Genomic DNA, 16,556 nt, shown 5'->3' with positions numbered 1-16,556 from the left:
GAGCCACCATGACTCCATGCTTTTGGGTTGGCTGCCATCTTGGCTGGCACACCAGGGATTGAACTGTGGCCCTCCAGAGCTTAAAAGCGTGAGCAGCTACAAATGGAGCTAAAAAGCAACAAGGAGTCCTGTGGCACCTTATAGACTAACAGATGTATTGGAGCATGAGCTTTCGTGGGTGAATACATGATGCATCTGACGAAGTGGGTATTCACCCATGAAAGCTTATGCTCCAATACATCTGTGCCACAGGACTCTTTGTTGCTTTTTACAGATCCAGACTAACACGGTTACCCCTCTGAAACTTGAGCTAAAGTGTTCAAACTGCAACTGCGGCTCATATCCTCTGGGACCGGGCCCAGAAAGGGACCTGTAACACACACTCACTAATGTCCTCCGCTCCTTCGCCCTATGGAGAACGTCGTACGGACGTGGGCCTAAACCTGCCTTCTGTCCATGAAATGAAACGGACCTCGCTTGCACATTAGAGATTACTGGCACAAGAGCAATGCGTGCATTTGTTTAATATAATACTCAGATACAGTCCTGGATCTCAACAGAAGATTTGTACCCCTTGAGCTGTGTTCTTTTGGGGCAATGCATTACGTGGATTGCCAACTGCATACACCTAGTGAGCACCAAAAAATGCCCTGCAAGAGAGAGGAGAGACTTCATCCCCTTATTTGTATAATTATAGCTCAGTAGATAGGTTTTGCCCAGGCACTTCCAGCCCCCACCATGCCCCCTGCACTGGGGGAAACTAGCATAGAACTGGCTGCAAAGGCTCTGCATCAGCTGAAAATTCCCGAGCGGTGAGGAACGGTGAACTGCCCCGTTACAGGAGCAATGCCAAGGGGCCCTAGCACAGGTCAATACATTGCCTCCGTGAGTTAAAGCTTGTGATGTTTCCAGTCATCTCAGCCCATGGGGCTTTTAGGTCATGGGCAGCAGATTGGAAACACTCTGTCATATCTGGGATGATTTAGCTGGGAATTGGTCCTGCTTTGAGCAGGGGGTTGGACTAGATGACCTCTTGAGGTCCCTTCCAACTCTGATATTCTATGATTCTCAGATTCTATGATCTCCGTTTGCTGGCTCTGAACAGTCCATTGCTACATCTCCCATCCACCGTTGACGTTGGTGCCATTATGATTCTATTCCCCTCCCTCTGCAACTTCAGTGCCATTTTGGGGTCTCCTTGGCGTCCAGATTTCACACATAAATCACTAGCCAGGATCTTTCTGGCTGGCCAGTTCCCCAATTCAATTCTACCCTTCTAAAACCTACTCTTCCCTCAGTTTAATTGTGTCCAGCACTTAACAAATAATTAATTAAATACAACATAGAAGAGCAAATAGAATATTAAGGTCCTTTTTTCATCTTGAGTTGCCTGATGTTCCTTCATGCTAGCATGTTCTATCGCTCGTTCCGAAAACACTGTATAGCTGGATATTTGAATTTAATGGGAATATTGACGCCACATTATAATTATTCCCCTTGGACACAAACACACACACTGGAGTCATATCCACACACACCCTACCCCTCAAAACCAGTCAGGCCAGATGAGACATGTGCAATGAATCAGAGTGATACGAAACAGCTGGAGTAAGTTTTTCCTGCCTTTCATGTGCAGATCTTTTAGATCTCGTCATCCGCTTTGCACTTCTTCATTTTTAAAACTACGCTCTCGTGAAAAAACAAATAAAGAATGATATTAGAAAGTCAACTTTAAACATCCACTAGAAATACAAAATTATGTACCATGTCAAACTTTACGCACACAAGGCAGAAAATAACTGCTGGGAAAATTAAGGAAATCACTTTACTACATTAGTGGTTAAAATGATTGCCTTTTGAAAGGGTTATTACTAACAGATGTATATTATTTGACGCAATAGAGTACATATGTTGTATTAAGGGGTCAGTACATACTATTTACATACACTGTAGCCAGACATGGTATTTGGAAATTTCAGTTTTATGTGATTGAATCTTTCTACACATAAACTATTAGTGAAATTGTTCTCCAATCTTTGTATTAATTCTAATCAGCTCAAGCCAATGTCCCGCAGTTCCAAGTTTACTAAAACCTTGTCATCCCCACAGGGATCTCACTCCCAACTCTCTCACATTTGCAAACTGGTGGCTCAATCCACATCAAGCTTCCACACACTGAGAAAAAAACTTTCCATGAAAATCTAAGGAAATTCCCAGAAAAAAAACTTTGTTAAGATGGTACTAAGTCTGTAAATAAATATCTACCACTTTCAAACAATATTATTCAAATGCTGTCGTTACAATATAACAAAACTTTTGAAAGGAAAGACATTCAGAGGTGTGGTGGCCTGAAAGTCAGGAATTTAGAAGGTTGTAATGCAAGAAGCCCATTTGCCATAATATCTGGAAGGGCTTAATCATGAGTGGGCCTACATGACTACACAGGGCAGTAAGGGACATATGGCATCCCTTATTTCCCTACACGGGCTACGTGCATCACAGGTTACAACACAGAGCACAGAATAGCCACTAGGAAGTTGTTACCCCTCCTCTTCCTGTGCTGCTGGGTTGGGAGTGGGCGAGAAGGGGTGGGGAATGGGTGGATTTTTGGTTCGCCCCTCCCCACCTTGAACACATTGGCCTGCATAGCTGAACTGACGTGCAAGGGGAAGTGACCAGGCTGGTGCAGCTTACTTCCCCCGGGCAGAAAGGGGGAAGCAGTTGGTCTTTGGTTCCTACCCTGCTCTTGAGGCAGTGCGGGCCCTTTCTAAGGGCAGACTGCAGGTTTCCAATACCCTTAACTCTGCTCCTTCTCTTACCGGTAGAACGGTTTCATTTCACTCCCCATCTTGTGCTGGGGATTTATACAGTGCTCATGAGCATAGCTTCCTGGATGTCTGTGTGGCCCCATGAATCTTCTAAACCATCAGGCTATCCAGGTCCTCCCATTCTTGTCTCCAAGCCTTATGCCACACAGTGCCCCCTGACTGATCCTGTCTGCCATGCCCCCCACCTTTCCTCCTGCAAGTCTTGCCGCAAGCCTTTCCCTAGCGGTTCTGAGCATGCCCGTGGGAGGGACGTATGAGGAAGGTGAAGGAAAGGGTGAGGTTGTTAGAGTGTGCTGATGGTAGCAAGACACAGGCATCGACAGCCTCGGCAACGTCATTTGCTGATTCCTGTGGCCTTCCTCCACCTATCCCTCCTTACCCCTCAGGTAGTGTTTATCCCTTTTCTTGGCATGGCTTGTCTAAACTTAGGCCCCCCCTAGCCTGTGAGCCAGGGCCCTGTTAACAGCAGGACGGCTCTGCGGGGGCGCAGCAATCTACTCATTGTGCAAGCAGCTACAGGGTCGGGGGTTTAGACGGGAAGCTCTTTGGGGCGGGTTTTGTCGATTCAATCAGTGTTTGTACAGTGCCCAGCACAAATGGGCACCCTGATTCCTAATTGGGGCCTTCAGGCTGTACCCTGACCAATAATAACCTGGAGTAACCCAGTGGGGAATCTCAGCTGTAGAAATCAATAATTAAATCAGAGGACCCTAAATTAGCTTCTTAGGTTTCCCCCCAAGCTAGCAGATGCTGCCTACGCCATAATGTATTTCTGTGTCTCTAAGGAGCACAGCAGTTTCAGTAACTGAGCCGAATAACACATTGCACCAAGGTCTGAAATGTTATTATTACTTGTACATCCCACCGAACAGTGACCACCATTGAAAATCAGCCACTTTAATTTAGGTCCCTAAATATGGAGCCAGATCCTCAAAGGTATTTAAGTGCCTAATTCCCATTGGGAGTTAGGCACCTAAATGCCTTTGGAGGTCTGGGCCTTTGGTACCTAATTCCAGGCATCCAACTTTGAAAAGTCTCTGCACTTCATTTTAAAAATTAAGCCCACTCCTGCTCCCACTGACGAACTGAATGACCAGCTATTAACTTCAGTGGAAGCAGGCTTGGGCCCAGGCTAGTCACAGCAGAAGGCATAGCAAGACAGAGGCTTCCCTCCCAGGAGTGATTCCAAGCTGGCAGGAAGCTTCATTCTCTCAGACCTCCCCCTTACTTCCTGCCTACTCTGTGCAGCTGCTAAACTTTCACCACTACTAAGCCAGTAACTCTCTCTTGTGCTCGGGATAGCGACATAACAGGGTTGCCAGGTGTCTGGTTTTCGACAGGAATGCCTGGTCAAAAGGGGACCCTGGCGGCTCTGGTCAGCACTGGTCAGCTGTTAAAAGTCTGGTCAGTGGCGCAGTGGGGCTAAGGCAGGCTCCTTGCCTGCCATGGCTCCGCACGGCTCCCGGAAGCAGCCAGCATGTCCCCACTCTGGGTCCTACACGTAGGGGCAGCCAGGGGCGCCGCATGCTGCCCCCGCCCCACGCGCCAGCTCTGCAGCTCCCATTGCCTGGGAGCCGAGGCTAATGGGAGCTGTGGGGGTGGCGCCTGCAGATGGGGCAGCTCACAGAGCCTCCTGGCCAGGCCCAACCTGTCCCAATGGTATCACGAGGATAAATAAATTAAAGAGAGCGAGGCACTCAGAGACTATGGTAAATAAGGGCTGTATATATATTAGATAGACAGACTGACACTGTATTTTCTCCCATCCGTTGTCTTGTCTATTTGGACAGTAAATACTTTGGAACAGGGACCAGATCTTTGTATATGAACAGTGCCTGGAATAATGGATGGTTGGGGTCTCTATGGATAATAACAGGAGGGATTTATAAATGCAACATGTCCCAGCCACTCCCAGTCTCTTTATAAATGCTGCTAAACTGCAGACACCTTTACTTTGTTATTTTCACTAATGCATGGGGAGGAGAAAGTCACGTTGTAGTAAAGTATCATTGATACTTAATTATTTGGTCTTTATTAACAGCCCATGGCGTGTACAGGTGTTTGAGAGTCTTTTAGATCTTTTAACCCTCGACAAGATTTTTTTCTTTCTAGCCTGGGACTAGAATGCGCAACCTAAACATACTAAAAAGTGTTTCCTTCATATCAAAGGACCTCTTACAAATATTTTTTTATGGTGTGCTGTATTTCAGAGCCTGTAAACAATTCAGGAAAATGACTTACAGCTGTTTAATATTAAAACAGAAAACCAAAATTGTTTGGATGGGCCCTTTCATGTTAGCTGGAAAAAGATTGTCTCAGTTTGTGAATATTCTTTCCTATCTCCCTACAGCCCAGCTGTAATAGACTGTGGCATGTTTGATAAGATGAAATACCGGTCTAATATAATATATCTTTCAGAAAAATTTTGCAACAGAAAAGCTTCAAAACCAGACTCCAGCGAGAAACTGCTGAACTGGAATTAATTTGCAAACTAGATACCATTAACTTGGGCTTGAATAGAGACTGGGAGTGGCTGGGTCATTACACACATTGAATCTATTTCCCCATGTTAAGTATTCTCACACCTTCTTGTCAACTGTCTGAAATGGGCCATCTTGATTATCACTACAAAAGTTTTTTTTCTCCTGCTGATAATAGCTCATCTTAATTAATTAGCCTCTTAGAGTTGGTTGGGCAACTTCCACCTTTTCATGTTCTCTGTATGTATATATATCTTCTTACTGTATGTTCCATTCTATGCATCTGATGAAGCGGGCTGTAGCCCACGAAAGCTTATGCTCAAATACATTTGTTAGTCTGTAAGGTGCCACAAGTACTCCTATTCTTTTTGAGAAATATATCAATCTTCTTATCAAATAAAAGATGTTATTCACATTTGGGTGAATGAGGACAGCAACATGCTGAAGCCACTTTTTGGCTTATGCATTTTATTTCAGATATTTGATTAATGACAGGCTTCATTTTAATCCCAATTGATGAAACTAATGTTAATAAACAATCATAGCATGAACCATCCACTTGTCCAGTATTTCTAGAATCCCATTTTCCCACAAGGGAATTTTTCCAGTATGATTTAATGGGAGATGAGTGTTAACTGTTCTTCTCATTTATTTTTTGCAAATCCAGGTCCTACAAACACTTACGTATGTGAGTCACTTTACACAGGTGAATAAACCCATTGAATTCAATGGCTGGGACGATTCACAGGTGTAAGCGTTTGCAAGGTCAGTTTGCCAGTTACTTCAGTGGGGCCAGGAAATCACCCCTTTTTGCAGTTTAGAAAGGATTATACAGTAGGACTTCCGAGAGAGCAATCTGTGGCAAGGTCCTACAGAGAAAGGAGGAGCTAGTTGGCTCAGTGACCAGATGTTCAAACAGAGAACAGCTTGTATGAAGCAGCATTGAGTTCTCCAATGGTTAGCATATAGTTGTCACATGATCTTCCTGCATGAACTGCTGTCTTACAGTTGACCGACTAATTGAATGTAAAATATATCGGGCCAGATCTTCAGCGGGTGTAAATCAGTGTAGTTCCAGTAAAGCTAGTGGTGCAATATTGATTTTCTACCAGCTGAGGATCTGGGCCCAGATCCTGCACGGTATTTAGGCACCTAACTCCCATGGGAATTCCCAAGGATTCCATTACTTTGTTGAGGTCCTAGAAGGATGATGATTTATTATTTGTGTTGGGCTTGCTCCCAGAGGCCCCGGCAACATGTTTCTTTTTTAAATGTTATTTCTCCTTGTTTCCTGTTTGTAGTCATAGTTCACCAGGGTTAGAAATAAAGATCCAGGTTGCCCCTTCCATGGAGGAACATGCCAGAGAGGGCCAGAGTTGGTGGGCATCCCCTGGAGTTTTCAGGCACTCCCTTCTCTCTAATGGGAGGAATTTGGGGGTAGACCCAGAGTGGCCGGGGCACAAGGCTCCCCAACCCCATAGATCTATGGGGAAGGGCATTTCCCACATAGGCAGGAGATCAGCAGCATGGATGGGAGCCCCTTTGCATGGCTGAGCCGGACCATTCTTCCCTCTGAAAGCCGGGCTCCATCGCCTGAGCAACCCTTTGTTGGTGCTTAGAAATAGTGGGCTTGATTGGCCATTGGGTTTCTCCAGCTTCCTGCCAGTGTAACCCCACTGGAATCGCATCACCGAGGCCTAAGGCTGGCAGAACTCCTTGGGGAATCAGGTCCCCAGATGAATCCGTTATGAAAATAACCCTGCAGGGGCTGTTGGGGAACAGTGACAGAGAGGAGCCCTCAGGCGTTAAAGCTGCCACCGCCGCTAACTTCCATCAGGATTTCTGGGCAGCAGAGCAGCAAACGCTACTGCAGAGAGCGGCTGCCGCCATGCTCCGTCCCCTCCTGCCTCCTTCCCGCCACTTTCCAGAGGGAAGACAGCCCTCAAAACACCTCTGGAAGGGATTTCTCAAGGCTGTTAGGGAGTGGTGAGGTGGTACTGGCCTGGTGGGTATCCCTCCTTCCCTTCCTCCCAGCTTGGGAGAGTTTTGCCTGGAGAGAGCTCTCCCTTTGACTGGACTGGAACCTTGGCTTGTCAATTAAAAATGGCAATAATGCCCTGTGCTACGCTGGTTGCCTTTAAAAAGCCAACCTGCCTTACACGTGGGTTGGGAAATAATTGCAACGTCTCGGCTATTGCTGTTGGCATATGTTGACTTTTTAATAGCAAGTACTCGGGGTAGTGATTGTTCACTAACAAGGAAAGAAGGTGCTGCCTTTGATTTTTCTTATTCAGTGGCTGTGAAGCAAAGAAGTGTAGCTAGAACAAGTGGCAGGGTAACCCAGCCATTCCCCTAATCCGGGAGAGTAAACACTGTGAATTCTTTCACCCGAAGAGGAAGAAAAACGTGTGTCTTGTGGGCTTTCAGTAATTCATCACAAAGCAAGGGAACCTTTCCTATATCTCTAGCACTTCCTTGAAATACGTAGGGCCAGATTCTCAGCTGGTGCAAATCAACCGTGTTCCCTGGAAGTCAATGGAGCGACACTGATTTACTGAGGTTCTGGCTTAGCATACCGCCTCAAGTTTCAGTTGAAACCCAGGGGGACAATCATGAAAAGAGCATGTGTGAAATTGTCCCACTGCGGGCCATTAACTTCTCAGGTGCCGCTTTATTTGGGCATTTCAGATGATCGAGGATGCCTGGATTTATTTCCAGCTGGTTTTTTGGTCAGCTGTTTTGTTACAACACCTTGTTATTCTTTTCATTGATAGACTTGGATTCCCTTGTATCGCTTAGGAGCACGGAGTTAATTGAGTTGGCAAGAACAGCAGAAAACAGGGAATGTAATTTTTTAAAGCTGACTTGGTTTAATCATTTAACTTATTTGAATCTCTTCTGGCTCATTTGATTGCCTCGTGTCCTTTAGGGGAAAGAGAAATATTAAATCACTACATTTTATACGTGGATGATATTTATCAGCTAAGAAGTATTGCTGGGGGATGGTATTTAAGACTGGAAGCAAGTCTTAAATCATAAACTCACCACCAGTATGGTAGCATATCTGCTGTCATTCTAAGGGCTATATTCTTTCAGCCGATTTGCCATGTGGATGTCAGATAAAAAGCTTACATAAAGTATTATTTTGGCTACAACATATAAAGTTATTCTTGGGATACTTCCATATTCGTACTATGGGATCATCCCCACACAGGAGGGGATACCACGGAGGGGCTTGGAAACTTGCAGGATTCCTGTAGTTATCCTGCAGATCAGAAGAATTAATGGACTTGAACTTGGAATGAGGTTTCCATGCCTGCCTTTGGTGTCCCTGAAAGGGTGAAGTGAGCAGAATTGCTATCCCAGGTCGATTGTCAGTCTGGCAGTGGCTAAAAATAAGAAAGGAACTAGCAATAGAAAGAAATGTTGATCCGTGCACGATGCTCTTGACTGGGGGGCCTCCAATGGCCAGTTGTAATCCTAACTTTTTTTAAATGGGGGAATTATAGTTAACTAAGTGAAGCACAGGTAAAGAGTGGATCATCCAAGTCCTTGACAGAGGTCTAACCATACAAACTCCTGAGCCACAGAGACTGTGGCTTAAATCCTGGCCCATGCTAAGGTCACTGAATTGCCAGAGCGGCACAAAAGGACCTTAAAACCTCCTTATTGGGGGATCTGGGATTCCCCCCAACCCCAATGCTTGTCATTCCTGAATATCTTTTCCCCTTGTGCTGTAAAATAACCTGGTTGGGTGTGATCACAGACTTTGTCCCTGGGGAGGTTTTAGTAACAGGCAGCCACATAATGTCTAATGTCACATCACTCACACGTTGCATCTAGCGGGAAAGAAAAAAAGGGGGCCCGGGTGGAACCAAACCTTCCCCCCTTTGGGCCTGCCAGACCAGAGCCGTGCATGTTAAAGAAGCACTAGGACCTCTGGGCTGTGGGAAGAAAGAAATTGCCAGGAGGAGCCAGCCCCAGGGGCCATAGGCACTGAAACCATCGGGAGTAGGCAGCTGGGTTTGATATCATCAAAATGTTTGCTATGGTTTTGACTGGACATTCTCTTCCCTGTGCTGATTGGCTGCTTGCTCCAGCCCATCCTGCCCTCTTCCCTCACAGTTTCTTCCCCTCAGCCTCATTCCACCTGCCTGCCACACTCCTCTCCCTCGCCCTCCCTTTTCCCTTCGGCTCCGCTAAGCCGCTGCCAGCACTGCTCCGCCGGGGAAGGCTGCACTCTGCGGGTGTGAGCCCTGGTGTGTGCTATACCAGCTGTCTCCTCTGGGCCCCCCTGCTGACAGTCGCGCCGGTCCCAGGGTGGGTCCGTCTTGTCTCGCAATTCACTCTCCAGCCAGGTCACATTTTAGACACACCCCTTCCGGGGTAACAAAAGTCCAACTAAAAGTCCCAACAGAAAAGATCCATTTACCTACTTCGGGGCTATTCCTCCACCTGCCCTTGAGGCTCAGTCTTCAGCCCCACTCTGGGCTCAGTACTTCTTATCTGAGGCCTGTGCGCCCTGTTCTTGGGGCTGGTAGGGGAACCCCGGCCCACCCTCTTTGGGCTCCAGCCCAGGGACCCTGTATTAAGCGACTCTTGCAGACATGCTGTTTATTTGGGCCACTTCCTATGTCAGAGCCCTTTGTGCGGCTTCCCTCTAGCCTGTGCTTAACACAGCCTCTCCTCTGGTTCCCAGGCCTCTGGCTTCTCCCTGCGTTCTCCAGCTCTGTCTTCCTCTGCAGGAACGCTGACTTCTCAAGACTGCCTCCATGACTTGCCCCCTCTCCAGGGCCCACCACAGGGAATAATTCCAGCCCTGTGGCCTTCTTCAGACTGCCTTCCCCAAGCCCTTTCCAGAGAGCAGCAACTGCGCACCTGCTCTCTCCTGGGTTTCTCTGTCCTGGGTCCCTCTCCTGGACCACCCCTGTAGCTTTCACTTCCTCCTTTTGTGAGGAAGACCCAGCACCTCCCCAACTTGAGCTCTCCTTCCTGCTAACCCTTTGTTCACCCCATCACACCCACCCCAAAACATGTTAGAAGAAGCTGGTGCTAACATACTATTGGCCTATCATCACTCTGATCACTCTGCTTAGGTGCTCTAGCCCTTCGCCTGCCTTGGCTATTTAGATTGCAGGCTCTTTGGGGCAGAGATTGTTTCCTGCTCTATATTTGTACAGTACCTGGCGCAACGGGCCCTCAGCTTGGTTGGTCACTGTAATAAGTAATACATAATAACAACAAAGGCACAGCCATTTTCTTCTTGCCCTGGGAAGCATCTTGGCCTGGATATGGCCAGGACATAATATAGTTTGCTTTGAGCCTTTCTGAATTGCTTTATGCTTCAGTTATGCTGAACTCTCTTTTATAATGGATGCTCCTGGACCTAATTATTATTATTATTATTTCTTATTTGCGTTGCAGCAGTACTTAGAAGCCCTGATCGTGGCGAGGTACTGTACACACCCACCCAACAAAAAGGCATCTCCTTCCCCACCGAGCTCACAGTCTTCTATTGGTGACAGTCACATGTCACCCATTTTAGAAAAGAAAGAGTGAGACGCCACAGCGAGATGTCCAGCTGGCATTTATTGGCATAGCGCCGTTGACATCAGTGGAGCAATGTTGCTTTGCATGAGCTGAGAATCTGGCCCTTGCTGACAGGTTTTATGTAAATGTTTTCTGCTCCTGCTGGTTTCCTATGACAGTAGATGCCTCTATTGGAGCCAGTAGGGTACCTGTGTCTCTCTGCGTGGGTTAGGCGGTACATCTGGCAGGGTTGCCAGGATGAATAAGAAATTCCTTTATGCCCCTATGTTGGCTACCCAGGCTTTGGGTCCAGATGCACCGAAGTGAGCAGGAAGGGAGGGAGGGGGCATGGATGGAGTCATGCCAGGCTCCATCTCCTCAGTGCACTGGCCTGTATTGCTAAACCAGTGCCTGAGGAAGGAGAGTAGGAATTTGTTGCTGTATAGGCCATGAGTAAGTTACTCTTCCATGGAGCCTGGAGGACAGAAGTGGGGGACTGTGTGTTTCCTGGAACAGAGCAGCAATTCACTGTCCCTTCCTATGGGCTGGGGCCTGGTGGCATGATCTATCCCTTATGTAGGAATGGGCTTTGATCATTGCTCCACCAAACTTCATCTATGCAGCATTGTCTTTTCCCCACTATTTGTGGTATTTTCTGCGCATATGAAAATGTTTTCCTTACCAGATTGCCATTTCCCATTTGGCGAACGCTGACTGTTTCTCTTTTGAAATTCACACACTTGGTTTTTGCCTGTCAATACCCACTTCCATCTTTTAAATGACGTATCATGCCAAAACACGTCATAATTCGGGCATCAACAATGCTGGCAGCACACATCCAAATACTGTTTTACTTAAGTGATGCTACAAAACCCCCAGAAGTCGTATAAAAGATTGGGAAATGGGACAGAACGAATGTCATCGAGAGCAGAACGTAACCCGTTACGGGACAAATCTTCTTCCCAGTTACCCCCGTGGAATCCTATTGAAGGCAGTGGGCTAAATTCAGCCTTGGCATAACCAGCACAGTTCCCATTGAAATCAGAGGGTGTTATGTGTTCTGATGCCAGTGCTGAATTTGGTCCAACTACATTTCACTGTAACTGAGAAGAGAATTTGTCCCGGTTATGGTATCTTTTCATTCACAGATCTCTAGCAGAAGTCAGCGTGAGTTCTAAGTAAAACATTAATAGCAGGAGAGGAATTTATGGTATTTACTAACGGGGGTGGGAGGGCTAGTGGTGGGCGATGATTCCCCTAGCATGGCACCTCCTGCTGGTCGTATTGGGAATTAGCTCTTTCCTTAGCCTGGAGCGCCCTCTACAGGCCGGTGTCTTGCCTGCCGCTGGCCCCATGCCCCTCCTGGACCCCGGTGCCCTCCTATGTCAGGATTCTGCCCCCACAGTAACCCACAATCTGGGTCTCCCCGCCCAGGGGAAACTGCAATCCCCTATCCCCACCTTGCCTCAGTGGCTACTGCCAGTCATCATCTAGCCCCCGCTCCCTGGGGCAGACGCAGTCTATCAACCACTCATCATCGGCAAGGGGGGTTGGACCAGCTGTCTCTGCCTATTCCTGGCTGTCCTTCTGCAACCCCTGTACCCTTCCCGGCCTTTACCAAGGCCTGCAGCCTGGGGTTTTTCCAGCCTTGAGCTCCCTGTCTCCTCTGGCCTTTCCCCAGCCCTGCTCCACTCTAGGTACCCTGCTGAGCTCCCAAGCAGCCAGGACTGTCTCTCTCTGAAGCTAGAGAGAGTGTCTCTTTAGCCTCTTTAGCTGTGGCCTGATTGGGGCATGGCCCCACCTGTGGCTGCTTCCCCCAATCAGCCTGGCTTTTCCCACTGCAGGCCTCTCCAGGGCTGCTTTATCCCCTTCAGGCAGGAGCGGGATGACCACCCCGCTACAGGGCTATAAAATCCTTAATCCACTGACATCAGGGGGGAGAGCATGGGGCTGAGGCCTTACATATGGCCCTAACACTGTATCGTAAGCTCTGGTGAGCTCTGGTGTGAGAATGAAGTTTACACTGATAATCTCTCTTTTCCTGTTTAGGTCACACATTTGGTGCTTTGAAAAACAAAACAAAAAATGAGGAGACATCGGCATTTGCCGCTAGCGGCAATCTTTTGCCTCATGCTCTCAGGCTGTTGCATGGTTGATGCTCAGCAACTGGAAGGTAAGGCTCGGACATCCTTAGAGGATTTGTTATTTTCAAAAGTTTGATGATATTTCCTGTTGTGTTTGTGGACCGTTTTAAAACGCGCCTGTTGACAAGATATTGTGACCGGTCAACGTTTTTGACTGAGAGTTAGTCCGAGCATAGCAGATGCTTATCGATTCCTCACAAGTCAGCCAGCCTGAATGCCAATTCATAGACATGCCGGAGAGGACTCTCAAGTTATCCTAAGCATGTGAAGAGCAAATGGTATCAGTCTGATGTTGCTTTGTGTTGCGAGTGGAGTGTTTGCATCTACTGGGTTGCCACCCTATGTATTGTCTATGCTTCTTGGCAAAGGTATTTTGCATCCCTTATATGACCGAAAGCATGGGAAGAAAAACTGAACGTTGCAATGAAAAGAACACCAACTTCCAGCTGTTGCCACTGAGTGTGCAGAAAGCTTCTTTAGTTTTCTGAAGGGATCTAAGAGCATCTTTTGGATTGTAACTAGTTTATAAGGAGTTCATGGGAAGTAGAAAACACTGGGAACTCAGTATACAGAGCCCAGTTCTGCACCTTAGTCCTTATTGACACCAGCAGGGGACTCCTTGTCCAAGCAAAGGTTACAGGGTTTGGGTCATAGAGCATAAATTGCCTGTAAACAATACTCATGTATATTAACATTACTTAATACCCAAACCTGCGTTTTGACTAGTGGAGAAGATTTCCTGGTGCTAACAATCCATGCTCCAGGAGTTATTTAGTGGAACTTTGACCCTTTAATAACATTAAAGGCTAAAAGGTGGCTTTAGGCCTGGATCCTTCAAAGCACTGACGCATGTGTGCGACTTTAAGCTCATGCGTAATCCCGTAGACCTCAATGGCCCAGATCATCAAAGGTAGTTAGGTGCCTATGTGAGTTAGGCACCTAAATACCTTGGAGGATCTGGGCCAATGAAACTAATCACATGCTTTTGCATCAGTGGACCAGGACCTTTCGCCACAGCCCACAGTAAGGGGAGGGGAGGAGTCACGCCACTCCAGTGAGAGTGCATAAGGGAATTGTCCCAGAGAGAAGTATAATGCTCCTGCAGTGCAGAAGGGGCATCGCCTATGGAAGAGTGCAATGCATGCTGCTTCCCATGTTACATGTCATAATTTCTCACCCTGGTACTCTGGGAGTGCCAGGTCTGGGACTAGTCCTTGTGCAGGTGGAAGGGAGGATGACTTTTTGCATCTTTCCCCCTCCTGGTGCCCCTGCGCAGGGCTATTCACAGTCTAGCTTCAAATGATCCTTTTGTCTTGCACCAGGTTATACGGGGAATAAGGGGCTTCATTTGATAATGCAAACTAGGCCATGTCTGAGGAAGGGTTTGGGCATCATGGACTTATTCAGCTGACCTGTAGAAAATCCTAAACCAATCTGTTTTTTTAAAGATGTCAGAATCGTTGCTGCTGCTGATATAATATTTCTAGTGGATTCCTCTTGGAGCATTGGAAAGGAACATTTCCAACTTGTTCGAGAGTTTCTGTATGATGTTGTAAAATCTTTAGCTGTGGGAGGAAATGATTTTCGTTTTGCCCTGGTCCAGTTCAGCGGAAACCCACACACAGAGTTCCAGTTAAATACGTATCACTCTACCCAAGATGTCCTGTCCCATATTTCGAACATGCCTTATCTGGGGGGAGGCAACAAGACTGGAAAAGGATTAGAATACCTAATCCAAAACCATCTCACTAAAGCTGCTGGAAGCAGAGAAAGTGATGGCGTCCCCCAGATTATTATAGTGTTAACGGACGGACGATCCCCGGATGATGTTGCTCTGCCATCATCTGTCCTTAAGTCTGCTGATGTAAACGTGTTTGCAGTTGGAGTGCAGGATGCAATGGAAGGGGAATTAAAGGAAGTAGTGAGTGAACCCCGAGATACGCACCTTTTCAACCTAGAGAATATTACTGCGCTCCAAGCCATAGTAGGCGACTTAGTGGCAAGTGTTTGTACATCCCTGACTCCAGAAATGGCTGGAGCCAAAGGAGTGATTAAAGACGTCACAGGTAATGGCAAACTGCTGTGCTGAGACATTGCCGTACTGATCCTTGAGATAAGTACGGTAATTGCTGGTATTGCACTGTTTAAAGCCTTTGTAGGATGAGGACGGAGATGGACGTTCAAAGGTTTAAAAACAAAGGTTTCCAAGCCAATTGTACAGTGAAAGCCTGTCACTGTTTGCAAAATACACTGACCTCCCTGCCAGATGATTAAATCAAGCATTGTCTAGGTCTGTGAGTCAGCTATATGAAAAAAGCATCATGCTTCCTAATGCAGGCCCTGAACCTGTGATCCAATCCCCATGGGTACAAAGGGCCGCCTGCTTGCATGGAGCTGATTGCAGGACTCACGGGCGGCCTCATCCTACAGTCAATGCTTAGGCCAAACGCTTGCCTGATCACAAAATGCAGGGCGCGTCCGTAGGAACATTGTATTCCAAACGCATGGGCTTAATAATGCAAACAACTGCAGAAATCCCTCCGGGAGTCATTTTTGTGCATTCGTTAACAGAACACAGGTTTAGAGATTTTTGTAAGAAATAGTCTTATGAGACAACTTAGTAGCAACTAAGGATCTTTACGTCTAGCCCATAATATCCACCATTTGATATCTATTGATCTAAATGCTAAAGGAGGCGCACACCCTATCAGCTGCCCAGTTGGAAGATGGGAGCGGATAACGGCAGCCGTAGAAATATTGCCCCATAAGAGCCTGCTCCAAAACTCATGGAAGTCAGTGGGGAGACTGTCACTGACTTCGGTGGGGCCGTGAACTAGTCCTATGTGCATAAAATATATCTAGATAATTCGGTTTGTGAAATACAATGGATCACACTTGATTCAAAGTCCATCGGAGCCAATGGGAGCCACTCCACAGACTTCAGGGGGGGTTGGGATCTGACCTGTAATGAAGTTGTTTGGGGATCATTTTCTTCGCTATAAGCAGAATCTCACAATAGGAAGTGAGGACCAGTTTGGCAGATGATCTTCTCCTTGCACTGCAGGGAAGACGCGGTGGGGTTCTATTAACCCCTGCACTTCCAGGAGGCACTGATTACTGTAAGGAGCTTCAGGAAGGCCATGTTTGCGCTCTCAGAGCGATACAGCTTTAAAAACTCTGACTATTCTTCCTGCTCCTCACTGGGAGCAGATGCGGCAAGAATGGCTCCTTCCTCCTGTTGGCTCCCGCTTGGTACCAGTTGTGGTGAGATCAGGCTCCAGATATTTTGACATCCCATGCCCACTCTAGGATAGCGGCAGCTTTTCTTCTCCTCTGCTCAGTCTGATCAAAGAAGGCGGGCGAGTTGGTAATCCCCTTTGCAGTGCTGCAGTAGAGCGCTAGAGCAGTAGGACCATCTTGTAAAAGAAGGGAATGTCACCTTGGACCCCACTGACTTCCATGGTGCTGCCCTGGATGCAAGAGAGGGCAGAACTGGGCCCAATGAATGAGACAATTTTGCCCCTTTATGCAATTACGAAGTTGGAAAATGACTGTATATTCCACATAATAAGGCC

General features: G+C 47.1%; 1 protein-coding gene across 1 annotated transcript in view; it reads left to right on the top strand.

Moving 5' to 3' along the window:
- Positions 1-16,556, top strand: part of COL6A3 (collagen type VI alpha 3 chain) — a 110,829-nt gene that overhangs the window by 11,976 nt on the left and 82,297 nt on the right. The window contains 2 exon segments of the mRNA XM_008175628.4: positions 12,887-13,010; positions 14,430-15,047. Coding sequence (XP_008173850.2) covers positions 12,923-13,010; positions 14,430-15,047 — 706 coding nt within the window. The 5' untranslated portion in view covers positions 12,887-12,922.

Source organism: Chrysemys picta, chromosome 11 (genome assembly GCF_011386835.1).
Source record: "Chrysemys picta bellii isolate R12L10 chromosome 11, ASM1138683v2, whole genome shotgun sequence".
NCBI lineage: Eukaryota > Metazoa > Chordata > Testudines > Emydidae > Chrysemys > Chrysemys picta.
The sequence above is the reverse complement of the archived record's forward strand: the minus strand, read 5'-3'. Positions and strand labels throughout refer to the sequence as shown.